The 21,954-nt window shown below is 38.5% G+C and overlaps 1 protein-coding gene across 1 annotated transcript in view; it reads right to left on the bottom strand.

The window, feature by feature from the left end:
• The window catches only part of LOC124863347 (inactive phospholipase C-like protein 2), an 85,482-nt gene extending 64,627 nt beyond the window's left edge, over positions 1 to 20,855 (bottom strand). The window contains exon 1 of the mRNA XM_047357696.1: positions 20,428 to 20,855. Coding sequence (XP_047213652.1) covers positions 20,428 to 20,724 — 297 coding nt within the window. The 5' untranslated portion in view covers positions 20,725 to 20,855. The remainder of the gene's footprint in view (positions 1 to 20,427) is intronic.
• Positions 20,856 to 21,954: the final 1,099 nt, after the last annotated feature.

Genomic DNA, 21,954 nt, shown 5'->3' with positions numbered 1-21,954 from the left:
CTGTGGAATAAAGTAGGAGAGACATGTGCCCCCAACCCTTGAGGCACCTTTATTCTTCAGCAAAAAATGGATGATCTCATAAAAATCTTAGTCCTTTTTTTTTTTTTTACTTTCAATGCAAGAATTTGTTTAAGCTGCTTCAGACCTACTAATATACAGCCATATTCAATAATTTAGAATATTACTAAAAAGTTATTTTTTTCAGTAACTCTGCTCACTTAGTGAAACATCATATCGATTAATCACACACAGACTGATGTTTTCAAGCCTTTATTTCTGTTAATTATGATGATTTTCCACTTACAGCTAATAAAATCATTACACTTAGGATTATAATATTACATCAGACCAGTAAAAATTATTTTTAATACAGTAATGTGGACTTACGTATATAAAACTATAAAAGTATATCCTGCTTAAAGGTTGTATTCTAATTTACTGAACATAATGGCAAGTGATTTTATTATTTATTGATACTTTTTATGCTCTTTTTATCATGAAAACCCCTGATTTCTATGTTGGGGAAAAACAAAAAATATGGGAAACCTTCCAAAAAATATTTGAATATTTGAGATGAGGTTATTATAGCCATGACTAGGTCAATAACTAATAACAACAATGATTTTGATGCAGCATCAACTTTGGAGTAACGACAGTGTATTTAAAAAAAAAAAAACACTTTTTATCCTCAGGTCAAAATCAGTTGCTCTAACAAAAGTGTGATACAAATAATAAATTAAATTTTTTTCTTTACTTTGAACTCATCCGATCTTTTCTGCTACTTAAACATAGCTATAGTTTTTTTCTTTTTTATGGATATCTTTTAATGTTTTCAATGTTTTTATCAAGAGACACATTCATGTAAGGATTAGTTTATCAAAAATATGAGGTTATAATTGTAGTTGATGGGAAACTGATGACTCCAGCCACACTCCAGCCAGCCTGTTTCTCCTTTGTTTTGAAAGTAAAGGCTTAGATTGATTGGGCATTCATGGGGAAAACATTTCATCATGTCAGGATTACTCAAACTCGCACTCGTCATCTTCCACTTATCCGGGACTGGGTTGCGGGGCCAGCAGTCTCAGTAGAGACACCAAGAAACCTGCTCCAGCTCTTCTGGGGGCAGCCCAAGGGGACGAGCCTCATCTCGGTGGGATGTGTCTGAAACACCTCCAAAGGGAGGCGTCAAAGTTTCCCCAGCAAAAGGACGGCGTTCCTGAGAGGGGTGCTGTCTGAGATCACCGGGTACTGTGGGCCGCTGTTCGGCCCATAGGCTAAAACAACGGTCAGAGACCTCTTCCTCAGTTGTAGGCCCACTGGGGGATGTCCTCGCATCTCTCGTTTGGGCTTGGCACAGCCGGGTCCCCCAAATCGTAACTTGGCCACCAGGAACTCGCCAATGAGCCACAGTAAACAACAAATCCTGGCCAAGTTTCATACAACTGGGATATAAAATAACACACGGAGAATCATAAACAAAGTTTCAAAATGTACACGTACACTTGCAAATCAATCAGTCAATGATGAAGAAAAAGTTTCAAAATTATTGAAATATTAATCCATTTAACAACATTTTGTATTAAGCCTGTGATCCTCTTTGTATTGTGCTGGTTAAAGTCAGGGCCCTTAATGTATGTGGCAAATCAATGTTTAGGGACTTAGGGCCTGATCTTCAAGTTTGCATGTATAGAAATACATGCAAACTGGATTGTGTGTGCAAAGCTGATCTACAAACCAGGTGCAAATTGCATTGCGTGTGTAAAATGAGCAGAATAGCGGGCACAACCTTTTTAGTGTGTTTGCGTTCACCAGAACACTCAAATTTACAGGAGGAGGGTGTGCACCTCCGGCAACACGATTTATCAAACCTGAAACAGATTGCGGGTGCAGTTTCTGTGTCTATATTTAGCACTTTTAAAAGGCAGGTGCAAACTGGCACGCAAAAATGTCAGTCATTTTTGCGGCAAGGAGGTATAGGTACAGTGACAGACAACAGAGAGAGAGAACCTACTGTACACATGGCAACATATTTTGAATGTCAGAAATAAACATAGCGATATCATCTATCTGGCAATGCCATTCTGGAACTGCAGCATTATATTTCCAGCACAACATCACAACGTTGTTGTTTGGATGCACAGAGAGGTGCTTCTATATATCCCAGAAAAGGTGGCTCAGATTATAGATTATACAGGCTCCGTACGTAGCACATTCCTGTTGAATTAAATAAACGTGTTATAACGGGCCTACCTTGGTTTGTATTAAGTGAAGTAAGTAATATCCCTCTATTCCGACAATCTGCTCGTCATACAATGAAAGCTAACAGCTTCACAGGCTAGGGTGGTGGGGTGTGGTGGATGGGTGGTATTATTGATATTTTATCCTTTAACTTCATCTTCACCTGTTATTTTCATCTTTCTAAATGTTTTTAAAATGTGCATTATAACATTTCTTATTATTATTATTTTTTATTTTTTTACCTCCAACACTTCAGACTTAATCTTTCTTATACAGCCACTCTGCTCTCCCAAACTGTCCATGATGACAGCCAGTAGTAGTGGGGCGGTCCAAACCACTTATGCACCTGTTATCCATTGCGCACGCAGTCTTTGTAGATCACCCCCAGCATGGCCACTTATTGCCCCTGCAATTTGTTTTCTGCACAAGCAATTTAGCGCTCCTTATTTGGAATCTTTGAAGATTAGACCCTTAATCTATATATTTAACTTGATAGTCCCAAGAGGGTAAATAACATATTTCTAATGTGGATGTCTCACATTCAATGTATTCTCACTACACAGCTCTATCAATAAAGGATGTAGCAATTGACTTAACACAAGCCTGCAAATAGCAACAAACACAACAGCTCCAACATATATTATTATCACACAAGTGGCACTGGCACATCTAGGTGTCCAATCACAACTCCTGACAGACTTAAATCAATACTTGAAGTGGAGGGAAGAGTCTGTGGAGATGCTCATTCATAGCTATGACTTACTGCTCACTACCAGGCTTCTATATCACCTATGCAGCGTTGACTCCGGGAAATGCAATCCTCTTGCCTTTCCTCCTCAATCCGTCTCCAGTCTGTTGGGATATGGGTGGGAGGGGCCGAGCAGCTGAGGAAGGAGGACTCGCTCATCCTCCAACAAGGGCACCTTCAAAGTTTTCCCAATTGTTCGGACTGACTGACCTTCATTTCTTAAAGTAATGATGGCCACTCGCTTTTCTTTACTTAGCTGCTTTTTTCTTGCCATAATACAAATTCTAACAGTCTATTCAGTAGGACTATCAGCTGTGTACTGTATCCACCTCCTGCACAACACAACTGACGGTCCCAACCCTATATATAAAGCTTGAAATCCCACTTATTAAACCTGACAGGGTACACCTGTGAAGTGATAACCATTTCAGGTGACTACCTCTTGAAGCTCATCAACAGAATGCCAGGAGTGTGCGTAGCAGTAATCAAAGCAAAAGGTGGCTACTTTGAAGAACCTAGAATATAAGACATTTTTTTAGTTGTTTCACACTTTTTCTGTTCAGTATATAATTCCACATGTGTTAATTCATAGTTTTGATGCCTTCAGTGTGAAGCTACAATATTCATAGTCATGAAAATAAAGAAAACTCTTTGAATGAGAAGGTGTGTCCAAACCTTTGGTCTGTACTGTATATGTACATTTATTATTGAGAGCAAAGTGTACCAGAGTCAAATTCCTTGTTTGTCTGTACAAACTTTGCAATAAAGCTGTCTGATTGTGATTCTAATTTTCACTGTCATTTTGCTGGTTCCTAGAAGAGCTTTGAGGATACCCAGTGTTCACACACACACAAACACACATATCATGCGACTGTGGGATCCTGGAGTGTGGTTTGTGAATGGCAGGTATGCGTAAAGCTACACCACCATTTTTCACAGTGTTAAAAACACACAAACGCATACACACTGTATCCTCCCCACACACAATCCCAGGCAACATAAACAAAAAAGCAGGCAGCAGGAGTACCATCCACCTGTTTGCAACACTTTCACACTCACACATATGGAGGGCTAAAAGGACTTTTGTCATTCCCAGCATGTGTGGTTTGTGAATACAGTGTGAATACTAATTATCTGGAGTGATGGAGATGACTGACATCCCCTGTCTGCTCTGTTTGTCTTGTTTACTACTTTGCCTGAATATTTCTACACCTCTCAGAACTAAAACTGGGCATGGTAACAACAGCTGCAGAAGAAAGAAAAAAATTTCTCTCAGATAAGACAAAGTATGAGAGTTGAACTGAATCTTAAAAAAGGGTACATTATTCATCTTTCTTGTAAATGTTTGCCTTTGATGATTTTATAAATCATTTAGATACCTAATGATTGGTGTTTCTTATATGAAAAGTACTCTGGGCCAGTCCCTCTTTCTGGCCCCCAACTCAAACAGATCTAATACCTTTAAATCTCACAACATATCTGATGCAGAAGAGATAATACTTCTTTCAGATTAATAGGCATCTTATTGTTTTCACAAATGGATTAAAGGTTTGTCAAAATCTGTTTTAAAAACTACACTGTAATCCCTGTAAAATGATTCGGTTCAGTTAGCCCAGACAATGAATTGCAGATTTGATGTTTGTCTCAATCTAAAGAGATCTTCATGCAAAAAACATTGAAACACACTTTTTGTGTTTGCTCAAACAGAATTAAGTTTTCTAATCATAAACTGTGTTCTAACGAAAATCTGTTCCATGCAGGATTATGTAGTCCAAAAATGTGTGGATTTTTAATTTAAGATTACCAAATGCAGCCCAAATTATATAGCTTTCTAGTTTAGCACAGAATTTGAGATTTTAAATCAGATCCTAGCTTTAGTGCCCTTAGCCAGCTACCATATTTTCTTGATAATGTTTTTTTCCTGATGTGGTGTCCCTCTGGGCAGTGATCCATATCAAATACCACAAAATGAAAAAAAAAACAAAAAACAGACAGGTACAGGAATAAATCTGACAACCTATTCTTGTCACTATCAAGCTATAACACACACACACACACACACTTATAATATATATTTATATATATATATATATATATATATATATATATATATATATATATATATATATATATATATATATATATATATGTTGTGATCCAACAACTTATTAAAAAGCTGTCTAACATTGGGAGCACAAACACCTAACACTGTAGAAGTGATTGAAAAATTCCACTTTGGTATAAAGGAGTTTACATCCCTTATATCATGAGTTTTTCTACCTATTTCCACAGATTCCCCTGGGTGACATTTTTGAAGCTAACAGTTCCAGGGTGTCTTCTGTTCCAATGAAGGACTACTATCCTAATATTTCACACCTAAGAGGTGTTGAAAGGATGGTTTCCATTGAGTCTGTGGTGATCTAACTACCGACACAATGGAAATGAGCTGAGCAGATCGCAAGACTGGATGGCAAGCTATTCTGCTACGTAAGTGAGGGTGGACCAGTGGCACTGGGTGTGTGTCTATGCACCTGGTTTGTGAGGAAATTCACCCTCATTTTAATATTGCTGGTACACATGTACACAAGCTGAAAAATCTGCTTGTTCTGTTGAAAGATGCAAACACCTTTTTGAAGATTATTCTGCTATGTTTTTGTTTTTTTGCTGCAAGCTGAAATAGTTCTGTTTTAAAAATTATTTGAAGAGCTGCTCTACAGAATTTCCTCCTGAATGCCACTGAGCAGGAACTCAGGAGTCTGTAAATATGGTGGTAGTGTTGCTGACTTCAAATCAGGAAATCTGACAGATACATTCCTTCAAAGAGCTTTACTTCGACATGTCTTTGAGAAAACAGATGAAGCAGGCAATTTGAAAAAGGGTAGATCCTTCAGAATGCAGGACAGATTTTGTATGAAATAAATCCAAAATACGTTTATTTCCTGATGTGCTTTTAGGACTATTTTTAAAATGAAGCTTTAAATCCTTATGTTGGGTGTACACACTATGTTGTGAAAAATTATTTCCCCTATTATAAAATTTTTCAATTTTAACTTTGTTGTCTCTTAGATGTTTCAGATCGCCAACTCAAATATCTGGCAAGAGTAAATACAAAATGCAGTTTTAAATGAGGATTTCATTTATTAAGGTAACCAAAGGTATCCAAACCAATATGGCCTTGTGTAACAATATACTGCACTTGCAGTCCTTGTTAAATTAGAAATTAACTGTGATTAACCACATCTTTTTGGTCCAATCTCACAAGCCACACCCAAGCCTGACTACATCTTCATCAGTAGAGATAAGAAAAGCACTTATATAGAACTGGTCTGACACTGGTCACTGACATGTTTCAGTCTGGAAAGGGTTAAAAAGCCATTACTAAGGCTCTAATGCAGTGGCAGTAAGAACACATGAAACAAGAAAACTGAGGAGTGGCATACCTACCAAAATTAATCAAGTAGTGCATCAATGGCTAATCCAGGAGGTCACAAAAGTACTCAGAACAACATCTGAAGCACTCCAGACCTCATTCGCCTCAGTAAATTTCAGTGATCATGAAGAGAGTTTGCAACCAATTATTAGGTTTAGGGAGCAGTCCTTTTTACATTGGCCTACATTTTTTAAATGTTTTTTTTTAACACTAATTTGTTTTTCCATTTACAGGGTACCTAAGATCTAGAACACTGATATGTAACACAAAAGCAAAGCAAGAAATACTTATTTTTTACAGTACTGTTTTGTCTTAAACAAAAAACCCATTCACATCATATTGAGAGGAGACAGGAAACATCAAACTACATTATGCACGCTGTTGTTTTCACCCATGCATATATCTATTTACAGTTCAAATGTGCATCATTACATAAGCAACAGGATGTTTTTAATACTTCCTCTGTTTTTCAAATCAACATCCTTTTCAACAGAGATTTCAGTCGAGGCTGATGCAGCTCCTTGATAAATTGGCAACACATATATTTTGAGGGTACCCATATACTAAACATCATCTATATTGCTATGGTGTCAGCTGGTCCTTTCTGTCTGTAGAGGACTGGGCGTTATATTTTCTAGCACTTTCTTGAGAAATACTTGCTCGAAGGGTCAGAGCAAAGATGTTAAATATTGCAACAGAACTGCTCAGGAGGAGCTATTAGTGAGACAGTAAAATTGCGGATTAAAAGCTCAAAGATGGTGTGACAAAACATGTTAACATTTGAATTGTCAGAGCTCAGAGAAGTAAATAATTCTCAGTTGCAGGTATTTAATTTGTATTTAATGTAGTCCAATAACAAAAGAGAAATCACATGAACTCAGGTTTAACACCAGGTGTGAATGCCTACCTAAAAATGTCCACTTGTGATCAAATCAGTAAGAGAAGAAACCCTGTTGTGGCCTAACTACATGTAAATTGTTGGCTTCACTTTATATTCTCCATTCACTTATGACAGGTAACTCTCTTTTTGCATCCCTTGTCTCTTGACTGCAGGGAAAAGATTTCAATCCCTGTTGGTTGGGATTACTGCCAACTAAAGGTGCTAATGGTATATTGCTGTAGAACACTAAAGTGCCCTTTCGATTCCTCTGTTTCACCTCCCGTCCACTTTTCTCTAAATTCAACTCCACCTATCCTCCCTCCATCACTCTCCCATGGTATTCTCTCAATTATGGTGCAGCCTTTAACAGGTACAGGGGTTGGACAATGAAACTGAAACACCTGGTTTTAGACCACAATAATTTATTAGTATGGTGTAGGGCCTCCTTTTGCGTCCAATACAGCGTCAATTCATCTTGGGAATGACATATACAAGTCCTGCACAGTGGTCAGAGGGATTTTAAGCCATTCTTCTTGCAGGATAGTGGCCAGGTCACTACGTGATACTGGTGGAGGAAAGCGTTTCCTGACTCGCTTCTCCAAAAGACCCCAAAGTGGCTCAATAATATTTAGATCTGGTGACTGTGCAGGCCATGGGAGATGTTCAACTTCACTTTCATGTTCATCAAACCAATCTTTCACCAGTCTTGCTGTGTGTATTGGTGCATTGTCATCCTGATACACGCCACCGCCTTCAGGATACAATGTTTGAACCATTGGATGCACATGGTCCTCAAGAATGGTTCGGTAGTCCTTGGCAGGGACGCGCCCATCTAGCACAAGTATTGGGCCAAGGGAATGATATGGCAGCCCAAACCATCACTGATCCACCCCCATGCTTCACTCTGGGCATGCAACAGTCTGGGTGGGACGCTTCTTTGGGGCTTCTCCACACCGTAACTCTCCCAGATGTGGGGAAAACAGTAAAGGTGGACTCATCAGAGAATAATACATGTTTCACATTGTCAACAGCCCAAGATTTTCGCTCCTTGCACGATTGAAACCGACGTTTGGCATTGGCATAAATGACCAAAGGTTTGGCTATAGCAGCCCGGCCGTGTATATTGACCCTGTGGAGCTCCCGACGGACAGTTCTGGTGGAAACAGGAGAGTTGAGGTGCACATTTAATTCTGCCGTGATTTGGGCAGCCGTGGTTTTATGTTTTTTGGATACAATTCGAGTTATCACCCGAACATCCCTTTCAGACAGCTTCCTCTTGCGTCCACAGTTAATCCTGTTGGATGTGGTTCGTCCTTCTTGGTGGTATGCTGACATTACCCTGGATACCGTGGCTCTTGATGCATCACAAAGACTTGCTGTCTTGGTCACAGATGCGCCAGCAAGACGTGCACCAACAATTTGTCCTCTTTTGAACTCTGGTATGTCACCCATAATGTTGTGTGCAATTCAATATTTTGAGCAAAACTGTGCTCTTACCCTGCTAATTGAACCTTCACACTCTTCTCTTACTGGTGCAATGTGCAATCAATGAAGACTGGCTACCAGGCTGGTCCAATTTAGCCATGAAACCTCCCACACTAAAATGACAGGTGTTTCAGTTTCATTGTCCAACCCCTGTACCTATACAATTTCAGGCCTGAACATACCTCTGCATCCATGAATGCACATCAGATGGACCATGCCAATATGAACGTCTCCATTTTCATATTGTTTCTAGCTCAGCTACAGCACATTGTTACACTCAGAGATGTATAGTTTCTACAACTGCCTCAGAGGAGGCGATACAGAACTGTGCACTCAGAAGAAAAGAAGATGACAAGAACTTAAAGATAAATTATCCAAACTGGAAAACAGCAGATCTCCTCACACTTTATTTCATAAAAAGTAGCATTGCTGCATTTCTTTTTTTGCTCTTTATCTGACCTGTCTTGTTCTTTGTCTGCTGCGTGTTTAGTGCTACCCCGTGAGTAAAGCAATATTGTTTCCCTCCACTCTGCACTGTCACAGTATAGGGGCTGTATACTTGGCACGATAATAAAAACTAACGTCATACAGATTGTAAAAGATTTCAGAACATTGAGACTGTGGAGTTATAGCTTCTATAGTTCCCTCCTGCATTTTAGCCTTCAAACTGATGGTTGAGGGTTTGACCCAATCAAAATCAAGGGTACTGAGGAGGACATCGTGGACTGTACCTGGGGGTCCACATAGACAGTAAACTGGACTGGACGGTCAACACCAATCCATAAAAGGGCAGAGTCACCTTTTTTTCTGAGGAGACTCAGGTCTGCAGGACTTTACCACAGATGTTTTATTAATCATTGGTCTCCAGCATTATCTTCTATGCTGTGGTGCGCTGAGGAAGCAGGGTGAAGATAGCTGATGCACGATAAGCTAATCATGAAAGCTGACTCTGTCCTGGGAGTGGAACTGCAGTCTGTGGCAGAGGTGTCTGAGCAAAGGATGTTGAGGAAACACATCCTAAATAATGAGTCACACCTCGTACGTGCCACATTGGTCTGCCACCACAGCACCTTCAGTCGTAGACTGAGACCACAGAGGTGATCTACAGAACACCACAGGAAGTCCTTACTTCCTGTGGCTATCACCCTTTTCAAATCCTCCTCTTTTTCCACATAGAACAATAACAATTTAGATGCATTTCAATAAAATGCTCTCCACATCTTATCTGTTCTGCACATTATCTGTTGAATATTTTACATATGCTATTTTGTATTTTATATTTCTCTATTATTTCACAGTATTATGTTATCTCATATATTGCTTGATTTCTTGTGTTCGTTCCTCTGTATTGAAACCCTGGCACAACAATTTCCGGTGAAATCAATGAAGTTCTTATCTTGTTCTAAATCATATGTAAAATCACTGACACTTACACAACAAAGGTACCCCTTCAATAAAGCAAATTTTATGGAGAAAATAATACTGACACACGGATAAAAACATATACAACACGATTATTCATCACAGGCAAGTACAAAAACACAGTTCCAACTTATTTTATTTTTATTTAACCTTTATTTTTCCAGGAAAGAAATCTATTGAGATTATTAATCTCTTTTACAAGGATGTTCTGGCCAAGATTAAAAGCACCCCACAGAAATCAAATACATAAATGCTCAGTTCATAAGCAAATCCATAAACCTTATTTTGCTTTTAGTTTTGAAGTCTTGGTTACTGTTTACATGGGTAATATTTTAAAGGGGACTGTTAGGGTTTTTCAGATTATATAGGCGATGCGAGGTCAAGTGTTTCTATATGAGAAATGTTCTGAATAAATAAAAAAATACACAGTGGTGCACCATGATGAGTAATGTGAGTCAATCTCAGCATTATCAGCACACTCTAAAAACAGAAAGACAGAAGTCAAAGACAAAGCTTTGAGCTTAGCTTGTGGAGAAAAGAAGATTGTTTAAGCTTTTACATTAACTGAATGTTGAAGTGAAGGTATGCTCGTCAGAAGCTTTATTTTAATAATTGCAAAATTAACATGGTGATAACATTTCATCTTACAATTTGACTGGCTCGGATCTTTATTGCCCAGTTTCAACATCTTCCTTTACTGGTTGAAGTTATTAGAAACCATATCTTGAGCTCACTATCAAACTCTAGATCAAAATTGAATTAAACCTGTTGTTCCAGTCCTTCACAGAAGTGTCATTTTGCTTATTTGGTCTACTGGAAGATGAATTGCTGAGCATTATGAAAAATATCTGGCAATTGCAGTAACCTTTGTTCAGGTCCTTCTTTTGTGGATAAAACTATGACATTTAAAAAAAATTTCCTTTTATTTGTGATTTATCAATTACCTTGCTCACATAGAAACACTTGTTCTTCCAAACCCAATCAAAGCTACACACTGACCTTAATTCTCTCTGATGATGCGACTGACTTTCCTGTTGCATGCGTAGCTGACCTTTTTAAACAATCAATTAGGACCTCACAGTTATCTCCATTCTTGTCCCTGCATGCACTCATCTAAGGTCATCATGACACAAACTAAGGAACTGGAGAAAATGGATTTGGGTTGCAGATACCTTTAAGGTCATGTACCTTCTACCTAACTCAAAAAACTCATGACGTGTAGCTTTCTTATACTGAGCTGTAATGTGCTGCGAATTTATAGGCACTTACTCTGCCTGACCTGCTTTTGATTGGGATGTGATATTATGCAACAGCATTAGTAAAATACTTGTGTAAAATAGACATCTTTGTGTTAGAAGTAAAGGGCTAACCTAATAACTATACCTTTAATCTGTTGAAAAAAAATGTTTTTTTACATCACAGTTCAAATCAATTGCTTTCAAATGACCCATCAAAAGGACCAATCACATTTAGACCATGGATAGACCTGTCTCTGATTTTATCAGCCGCTAAAAATGAGAGGTCGGTTTCCCATCTTCCATTATGGCACTTTATCAGATATAATTTACCACGAAGCTTGATATGATGCTGGATGCATTCCAGAGCTCTTGAATTACAGTCTCAATACCGTATCACCGAATGGTTACAACAACCTTATCTAAGTACACAATTGTGTGAATACTTTTTTAAACTCCTCGCCCATTTCCAATCTTATCTGCAGAAAACAATGACCCTAAAAAGACGGAAAGGTTTGATGTTTAGCCACACACAGATCTTCTGATAAAAGCTGGCTTTTGGGGATTCCCAGAAGCATAAACTATTTATTTTATCATTTATGTACTAGCTATAATACATCATAGTTGGTGTTATGTGGGTGCTTGATTTTAAATAATTTTGCTTAAAGTTTTACATTTTAAAATGTGGTTGAGGTTCAGCCTTATATTAAATAAGTTGCTTGACATCATAATTATGTCACTAATTTTGATTTCAGTCACAAAAGCAGTTTCAGTTCCCTATATCTCAATTATTATTTTTTTTCCATTGCTTTTGTTTTAAAGAGAAAGAAAACCTTCCTTGCATGTTTCATTTTTCTTTTATTCTGTCAAGAGTTCCTCATAGAGGTTTTTAACACACTAGAAACTGATTTGAGTTAGTGTCCAATGTTGCTTTATGTATCTCTCTACGGATGCTTATTGACTAATGATCTGTTTAGGGTGTACCCCACTTTCACTGGATCACAGCCATACATTACCCCAAACCAGTAAAACCGAACCCCAAGAATTATTTAATAGGCATATTTTTTGAAATTCCTTCTTTCTTCATCCCAATCTTTTATTTTAACCCTATAGCATCACCTGGTTCAACAAACTGATGCACTTTCAATGTCTGAGCATTGGCAGATCAGAGGATTAGTCTGGACAGAAAACTGGAATTACAACAGATGTATAGATCTGTTTCCAATACCATCTGTGCACACATGCAAAAAAAAAAAAAATGGATATACAGTGTGTGCAGACATGTAAAAGCTAATCTAATTAAGCAAAGTACCAAATAAGGCACAGTCAGTAAATATGCATATGCATTTTGTTTAGGTTGCAGTGAACAAACAGTGAAATACTGCACATAAACTGTATGTATGTGTGTGTGTGTGTGTGTGTGTTTGTTTAGTGGAATGCTTGAGTCACATGCCTGTGCTTGCACTGTAACCTGCAAATAGACACCCCGGGGCAGGAAAACACCAGGTCACAACTAGCTTCAGAGAAGACACAGCGGCAGAAAACAGCCTGTCCAAAATCTTGAAAGCAAACCAGGCTGAAGGCCACAGTTACAGCTGTAAAAGCTTTGGGGTGAACTGTAAAGGAGTTGAACATCAGGAGGATCATCTTGTTGCAAGGCATCAGTGCTGTGCCACCGTGCAGCCCCAAGCAATAAATTACAAAATAACTGGGGTGAAACAAGCCAAATTTGTGACTCTTCTAAATCTAATACTTTTGGCGGAAAAATACAAAACACTTATGTGATCAGCAATTATATTACACAAACAAATCAGATCTCATACCAAACTTCTTCCTCTACTTTTACAAGGCTTAAACTTTTTTCATTTTATGCCATATGTGAAAGGCCAAAAAGAAAAATGACACCAATTGTAGATCCAGTGTGCCAATAGTTATCATCTCTACATTGGTGAGAAGATATAAAGCATTGCTCAGATTGTATCAAGTCAATCCACAGACACAACCTGAGCTGTTCATGAAGAACGCAGTTTAGCTTCAAGTTACCCTTAATAAATCCCAAAAAAACCCAAAACATGTACAGTACTGTGAAAGGAATTTGCTTCACCTCACCGACGTCTTCTATTTTTTTTCCTCTCACACAAATGTGTTCTATATTATAAAACATATTTAAAATCAGACAATGATAACCTAAGGAAATATAAAATGCAGTCTTCAAATGATGATTTAGTTTATAACAGGAAAACAGCTTTGCAAACCAAACCTGGGCCTAAATCAAAAGTAACCATCCCTCTTGTTAAACCATGAATTAACCCACACCCAGGCCTGATTATTGCTATACCTGTAGAATTAAGAAATCCTTTAAACAGAACCTGTCTGAAACATGAAGTGGCCAAAAATAACTTAAGAAGGAACACGTCTAAAGCTGTGGTCCAAAGCAAACCACAGTGAGAACTTCAGTTAATGTCAGTGCTCATGAGTCAACAATTATAAAGAGACACGGCAAAAATAGTATCATTTAAAAACTCTCAGGCAAAAATAAATTTTTAGTACCTGACCAAAGGGCTGATTTCACCCAGACAATCCAATAATTTCTCTGTGCATCCCAAACTTTGTATGTACGTAGGGTCTTTAGAGTTTACTAAATTGTTTTTTATACAAACTTTTCAATTTGTGGCTCCATCCTCATTTATAAAATAACAACATTGTGGAATCTGTGATGTGTGGTTTTTGAGTCTTGAGGTCGGGTAGCAATACCATTGCTATCAGTGGTTACACTTATAAAGGTGTGCTTATTAGTCAGACATAATACTTATTCTACTTGCAGATAAGTATTTTTAGTGCTGGGATGTAAGTTTGAGCCTAGTTGTCAACTCATACTATAGAAATAGAGATTTTTAAATCAATGCGTCAAGATTTGGTTGCATAGGTTGTTCTATAGACATATATAAATAAAGTTTATCATGCAGTGTGTTTGATGTGATGACAGTGAATCGCATTTGTCTTCATCCAGAGGCTCTCCGAGGTCACATTCTACCCCTCTTTCTTCCTTTTTCAAATCTCTGCTCTTATTTCTCGTTACTAGTTTGCTTTAAAACTGTACTTCATTGTCTCAGGTTGCAAAGACAAATAGTATAATTTGTTTCTCCAGTTTTCATCTGTTCAGGTGATAGAAGCTGATGTAGTACTTTGCAAGAAGCCAGCAAAATTTCCCATTTTTTAAGCACTTTTGCACACGTGCATGCACCCTGATGTGGACTAATCCTTTTCTCCCCGTTCTGATCTCAGGCACAAAGATAAATCCATCAGACAGCCCCAGGCAGCATGAGAGGAGGAACAGATGAATGAAACTGTGTGAACATGAAGACAGAATGGAGACTCCATTTGGCAAACCTAACACATTGACTGTCTGAGTAAATAAAGCAAGGCTGTTACAAATACTGGTGCGGGATTCACCTGCGACCATCATTGACTTCCCTTTTTAATTAAGATGTGTAATGAAAGAAACGTACAGAAGCAGAGCTTCATCCCCTGACATCCTGTAAACACTAACATTAACACTGCAATATAATAGAATGTCAGTTAATCATCTGCTCATGAATAGCACAATAACTTCATTTAAAGAGATAGACACAAAAATTCATTATAAAACCTGAAATTGTCAAAAAGCAATATCAGTAAGTGAAACTTTTTTCATTCCTTTGCGTTGAGGATTGCACATGGTTTCATCACCATCTCTCATTACTGTTTCATTCTTGTTCTGCCTCACTGCAGATTGACATGACAATAAATTTGATCAAGGGGAAAGATCCATATATAGGCATTAAGCAACATGTATGAACAACGCCAGGTGGAGCAGTCCTTGCTGATGTATGATCCCACCCATCCAGCAGACTCCTGTTCCTGGATAACATCAGCCTGACAAATATGAGCATTACTCTTCCTTACAACAGCCGTGCTGAAGGGCTATGACCATTCCACAAGACTGTAATGCATCTTATGACCAGATCAAAGTCCTGTACACATTATTTCACCCAGAGTTATTTCTCTGACATATGGACAAATAGCATAAACACAGGCATTCTTACTCTGCTGTAGTGTCATTACTGTTGCACAGGTTCCCTGAGGATAACTGAAAAAGAGAATCACCACAAACATGCAGGAGTGGCAACCAATCAAATGAATGTGTCCTGTTTGAAAGAAATGTATTCATCTGGAGGACACTTTGGTAAGTGAAATTTTTGGATCAAGCTATTGTTTTTACTGTTATAAACTCTCAGGGTGGTCAATAAAACCTGAACACTCAGGCCTGTTAAAGGTTTCACTTTTCTATACTTTGGTCTAAAACCCCAGCAAATTGAAGCTAAAACATGTCCACCACATAATATAAGGAGTCTGCTTAAAAACTCTCAAGACAAACAAAGAAATTCACAGGCTAAATCACTCATTCTCACAGCTTAACATCACAACACCGAAACGTTAATTAATCCAGCTCCACAAATACAACTGGGGCTTTGTGAGCTTTGTGTGTCTTGTGGATGTATGACCTTTACTGAAACAAAAACAGTTTGGTGCTAAGGGGTCATTTCAAATACAAAGAGGTCTATTTCAGGTGTTTGTTTTTTGCTGCTTTGTGGAAACTATCCAGTGCAGGAAGCGATGATTCAGCAGCCCAGGATGTCTGTAATCACCATTTCACATCTTCTGCTGTCTTCTATTCTACGCAGTGCAGTCCTCCGTTTCTCCAAAAAATATCCAAGCGTTGAGTGCAGCTTGCGGCTGCAGGAGACGTGGGAATTACTTATGCGCTTTGAAATCCCATAGCAAAGATGCGCACTTCACCCATAGTTTTGTTATCTGTATCCTTATTACATCACATCAAATGTAATTACTGGGGGAATCTCTTTTTCTGCATTAAACGGGGTGAGAAAGGCAGGAAGGTATATAAAGCATGCCAGATGATCCCCTTATGTAGTTAGTGAGTGGTTTATTTTCAGGTTGGTACTGAGGTGTCCTCAGGGTGATCAGTCACATGGTACATTAGGGAATCAGTAGCTAGAGTCAGAAGTAGTACAAGCAAAGGGAAAAATGTAAGACAATGCATTTGCACAAATTTTCTACTGCAACATTCTTGTCCAGGTGTCAGAGAATCTTTAAGATTCACACAGAGTTATGAAATATTCAATGTACATCACAAGTCATCATAAACTGCTGTAAAAAAGTCTTCCTTCTTACAGATGTTTTTTTTTTCTGTTTTTGCCAAACATAAATGGTTCATGTAATCAAAAAGGTTAGAGATAACATGAGTAAATGAAAAAACATGTTCTCTAATGAGGATTTAATTTGTCAATTGAAAACTTCTCCGTATGATGGCTGGACTTAGAGATGGGGCGAGGAGTTCAGTCACCCAGGGGAGTTTAGAGTAGACCCTCTCCTCCGATGCATGAAAAGGACTCAGTTGAGGTGGTTAGGGTAATTGAGATTAGTATCGGGCACGATACCAATACAGGTATCGGGACACAACTAATTAAGCCTTTATTGCTCAAATGTGTCACTGCGAACATTACATACAATACAATATTTACAGTAAATGAACAGTTATTGTTCAATTACATGTGAAAGGGTGCTAACTCCAGAGCAAAGACAAAGGAGATAAGAGAGACAATGGTGAAGGTAACCCCAACTCCTCCTTCTCCTTCTTGACTGCCACCTGAAGCCAAGAAGGAGCCAACCTTACAGTGCATCACATCTCGCATTTAGCCACTTTAAAGTCTCTCCCCATAACACCATCACCCTGATGAGGATATTACTAGAAGACAAAGCTGGGTGCCTGCTAAAGAGACAGACAGGCAAAACTCTTCACTTTCAAGATTTGCACGTCAAGGGTCAAGTTAATGAGGTAATGTGCTAGTGTGATTGCTCATTTGCTTCGTTATTCCCATGGAACCAAGCCCTTCACCTTTTGAACTGCTACTCAAACACACATGCAATGTGTGAATGAAATGCGAGTAGGTGTATTGAAACTATGCATGAACCTTTTCCACTGAGCGATTGAACGTCTAATGCTCAGTCAGTGGGCACCTGTTAAAACTAATGTTTACTGCATTGTTCCGAGTGCTCAAATTCAGGTCAACCTGATGAAGCTCTGAAAGTATGATCAACATCAAGTGGTAAAAACATACCCTTTACAAACTATATGCTCTGCTTCTTGCAACAGTTAAATGTTGGGGGTATGAATGTGGCCTATAAAAACTCCACCATAGTGCTAGTTTACTAACATCTGAGCATTTGGTAATGTATCCCTAACAAATCAGCATAAAATAATTCCACAACGAAAGGTGAATTTAACAATGTGCTTTCACCATAACACAGCTCAGTGTAAAACAAACCTAATGGAGGATGTTTTTTCCTGTGAGGTGAATGTAAAAAAACAAAACAATGTATGCCATCTAGTTAATTCCTAGAGCTTTATTTCAAAAAATAAAAGTGCTTCTTCAATTACTTTTACACCCCTGTACAATGAAATTGTGCACTGTGGCTGCCGATTATGACCTGGCACTTACAAGGTCAGTCCACCATGCGTTGTTTTTTTTCTAATCACTTTTTCTGTTTGTAATTTCTCTCATAACGATCAAGGTCAAGGATACATTGGTAGTTAAATGAAAAAATACTGACAACATGAACAGTCTTACTATTATGACAAAGTTTAGAAATACTTATTACACCATAACCTGGCTGTTTACTACAGGTGTTGAGCTTCGCAATGGAACTAAAAATTGCTTTGCAAAACTATATACCATAACTATTTACATCCTAACAAAAAGTAGTGCATAAGTAGTGTGAAGAGGAAGGTCAGTGATACATAGTTTCATGAATTTTTAACAAATAAAGATTCTTAAATGTGATGTGCTATGCGTATATTTAGCCAACCGAGTCAATTTTTGCTCCAATTACGGCAGCCAGACTTTTGAGGTATGTCTCTTTGGACATTTAGAGACTGGATTTTTTTTTTCATTCTTCTTTGCTTAATAGCTCAAGCGCAGTCAAATTGGATGGAGAGCATTTGTGAGCATTAAGTTTCACATCTTGCCACATTTTGTCCTGGACTTTGACTGGACCACTGTAACTTGAATGTGTTTTAATTCAAACCAGTTGAATTTGTGACCTAGCTGTAAGATCATTCTCTATTACTGCTGAATAAAAGCATTCCCACAGCACCATGCTGCCAACACCATGTATCGCTGAAGGAAATGGTGTGTTCAGAGTGATGTGCAGTGTTAGTTTTTCACAACACATGGCTTTTTGGATGCTCCTACTCCCAAACGTTTTCTGTGACCTTTACAGGCCTCGTGGCAAACTTTAAAAATGACTTTTTATGGCTTTGAACAAATGGCTTTTTTGTGACTCTTCCATGAAGGCTAGATTTGTGAAGTGTGGAGGTAATGTCCTGTCTAAAGATATTCCCACTGCAGCTATGGATTGCTGTGGCTCCACAGCTCCCCTCACCTTAGAGTGACAGCCATGGGTTTGCAGATGCACCCTACTGAAAGTGGAAGGATTGAACAGTGCTGTGTGAGATGTTCAAAGCTTGGGATATTGTTTTATGACCTAGCCCTGCTTTAAACCTCTTTACAACTTTATCCCTGACCTGTCTGCTGTGTTCCTCGGTCTTTATGATGCTGTTGGTTCTATAACATTCTCTGATAAACCTCTAAGGCCTTCACAAAACAGCTGGACTTATAAAGATCAAACTACAAAGACTTTTGCAAATTTAGTGACTTCCGAAGGCTATTACGCTGGATTTTATTTACAGGCATAAGAAATTTGGGGATAAAAACATTAGCAATCAAAACACAGATTTGTATTTGGCAAACAAAATTAAAAACCATGTATAATTTTCTTTACCCTTCACAATCATGTACTATTCTGTGTTGGTTATCACATAAATACCCCAAAATATGTGGCTGCCACATAACAAAATATAAAAAAAGGTTCTAGACCATATTAAAGTAATCTACAGGTGTTTAATGACACTAGTTTGTACATTTGATGATTTATAAAGATGGCAGATTTTGCCAACACGGACATGGAATTAGAAAAAGACAACATATGCTATTTCAGTTGCTATGTGAACTACATCTGAAATGCAAAATTCTGCACAATGTTACAGCAGCGCATTTTGTTTTAGCTTAAATTATGAAAAAACTTGGTGTCTTGCCAGTGGTTTGCAGAAGACCAGTTAATTAACCTCCAGAAATGAAAGCACTAATTAGGGCAGGGCTGCCATTAAAAATAGTATAATCGTCCATTACTGACAGGCTAAAAGGAAAATGATCTTCTCCTCTTGACTTGGAAGTCAGTGTTATATTCAGAAAAAGTTTAAAAAGAGGCCAGATTCTGTACATCATAAATGTTAAGAGCTAAAAAAAATGAAAGGGTGTACTGCAGCTCACTAAATTAAAACTCAGATTACCCTTGAGCTAAATCACTCAACAGATTCAACTTTCATTTGTAGATTAATTATAGACAAACAATATTCTAAACATCATCAACTCTTACTTTTTTGTCTGTACTGATCTTGATTCTGCAAAAATGGGAGTGAACATCTATTACATTTACATGATTGTAAGACTATGCAGCGAAATCCAAATCTTGTGAATCAAAAACAACAAAAAAGTTCTGTGGAAACCATAGGTTCTAATATTTTTATTTAGAGGTTGCTGGTATTGGGCTCTGAACATTTTGCGCATTCTTCGTGTATTTTCCTCTAAGATAAACTTCTGAAGAGAGTTGCTGAACTTAAAGTACTGTAATTGTCCATATTTCTCGATGTATCCAAATAGGCACTCCAAAACCTTGAATATTTAACTGAGCATTAATATCTCGGAATGGTTACAGTCATGTCAGGCTTGCTTTGATGCTTTGTAACTGATTTCCTTCGTGTAACCTTGGAAATCACTGACAGTGAAGAAGAGGAGCTTTAATCACTAACCTTCATTATACCACAAGGTGTGTTTCCAGCTCCGTGACTTCTCTCCGCGGAATTATCACGACTGCCACTCCCGATCCGTGAGCTGCTGTGATCCCGGTACCGTCCATTGGTATACACTCCTTCGGCCCCATAGCCTTGGGCAGCGCTCGACACCTCCAAGTACGTCCGAGAAGGGGCCGGAGGTAGCGCGGCCCCGTCGCCAAAGATCCCCGCTGCGTTGGTCGCGCCCTGAGCTTGCAGTGCGCTGATGGCAGGATCCAAAAAATGTCCTGTATCTGAAGCGTGTACCCCTGACATGATCCACCAGACTTAGAGCAGAGCCCGGGCGCCCTCAGTGTAAAAACAACCCATTCTTACCGAGCGTGGTCGATTAGCTGTCGTCCGGGGCAGCGCACAGCAGCGTCTGGAGCCGGGCTGCTCAGGATCAACTGTTCTGCTGGAATAACAACAGAGAGACCTCCTCCGCTTCTGGCGCTCAGGGGGGCGTGCGCTCCAAAAAGAATAAAAAACAGATCTAATGTTGAAAGACTGTTTTTATCAAGGTGCCGTTGTTTTGTTTGTCGCCTTGCACTTTCGTCCTCCTTTCCTCAAAAATCGGTTTCATTCACCCACGTCCGCTTGTGTCGCCTCCGCTGCGTGCACCGTCTCGCATCCTGAAACACTTTTGCAGCGCTTGCAAGAAAGGGAGGAGAGCTTCCCCTCTCATATGCATCCGCGGGACAAATTCAACACTGTGCAAAAAGCGCAATCGCAGTAGACGCGCTTACGCGTGCCCATGCAGGCGCGTGCAAGAATGTTCACAATTAAATGCAGCAGGCGATGCGCGCGCAATCACAGGTTGATGCTGGCGTGCGCAGTTTGTTGTGTATTTGCAACTAAAAAGTGGATTCTCTCAGAAAAACCAGAACAAGCAACGATCGGTTTTTCTACAGACTTCAACTGTTTTATTTTATAAAGTGATATCATTGTTTGGAATCAATTACAAAATTTTGCCTTTTGTCCACAAGAGGGAGCACAACAGCGTCTCGGAAATTTGGAAGCTAAATTTAAAGTATCTATTTGAATTTTTTCAAGTTATCGATATTACCCCAATCATCTTTGTAATACTTGTGGGGACATTTCCCGACTTACTGGATACGAAACACCTCCGCAAATTTCTCATGAAGGAACTACTTTACATAGCTTATAAAGTAGATTTCTTACCTATTTGCACGTCTTATAAGTGTTAAATAAATGTAAAAGCTTATATATTAAAAAAATTATTAATTGTAAAAGCTTTATTTTATTTTTGGATCACCAAGTTTCCATAACAAACATTCTATTTAATCTACAGTGGTGGAAAAAAGTATTTGTCCCCTTTAAATATTCTTCTGTTTTTGCTTTTTTTACACACGTAAGTGTTTCAGACTGTCACAACCAAACCTGAGTAAATACAAAATGCAGTACAAATAATGACTTTAAATATAGTTTAAGAGGAAAAAATCCAATCCAAACAACATGACCACATGTGAAAAAGTAATTGACCCC

This window comes from Girardinichthys multiradiatus, chromosome X (assembly GCF_021462225.1).
Source record: "Girardinichthys multiradiatus isolate DD_20200921_A chromosome X, DD_fGirMul_XY1, whole genome shotgun sequence".
In the NCBI taxonomy this organism is placed as follows: domain Eukaryota; kingdom Metazoa; phylum Chordata; class Actinopteri; order Cyprinodontiformes; family Goodeidae; genus Girardinichthys; species Girardinichthys multiradiatus.
Note: the sequence above shows the minus strand (reverse complement) of the source record. Positions and strands in the feature narration are given on the sequence as shown.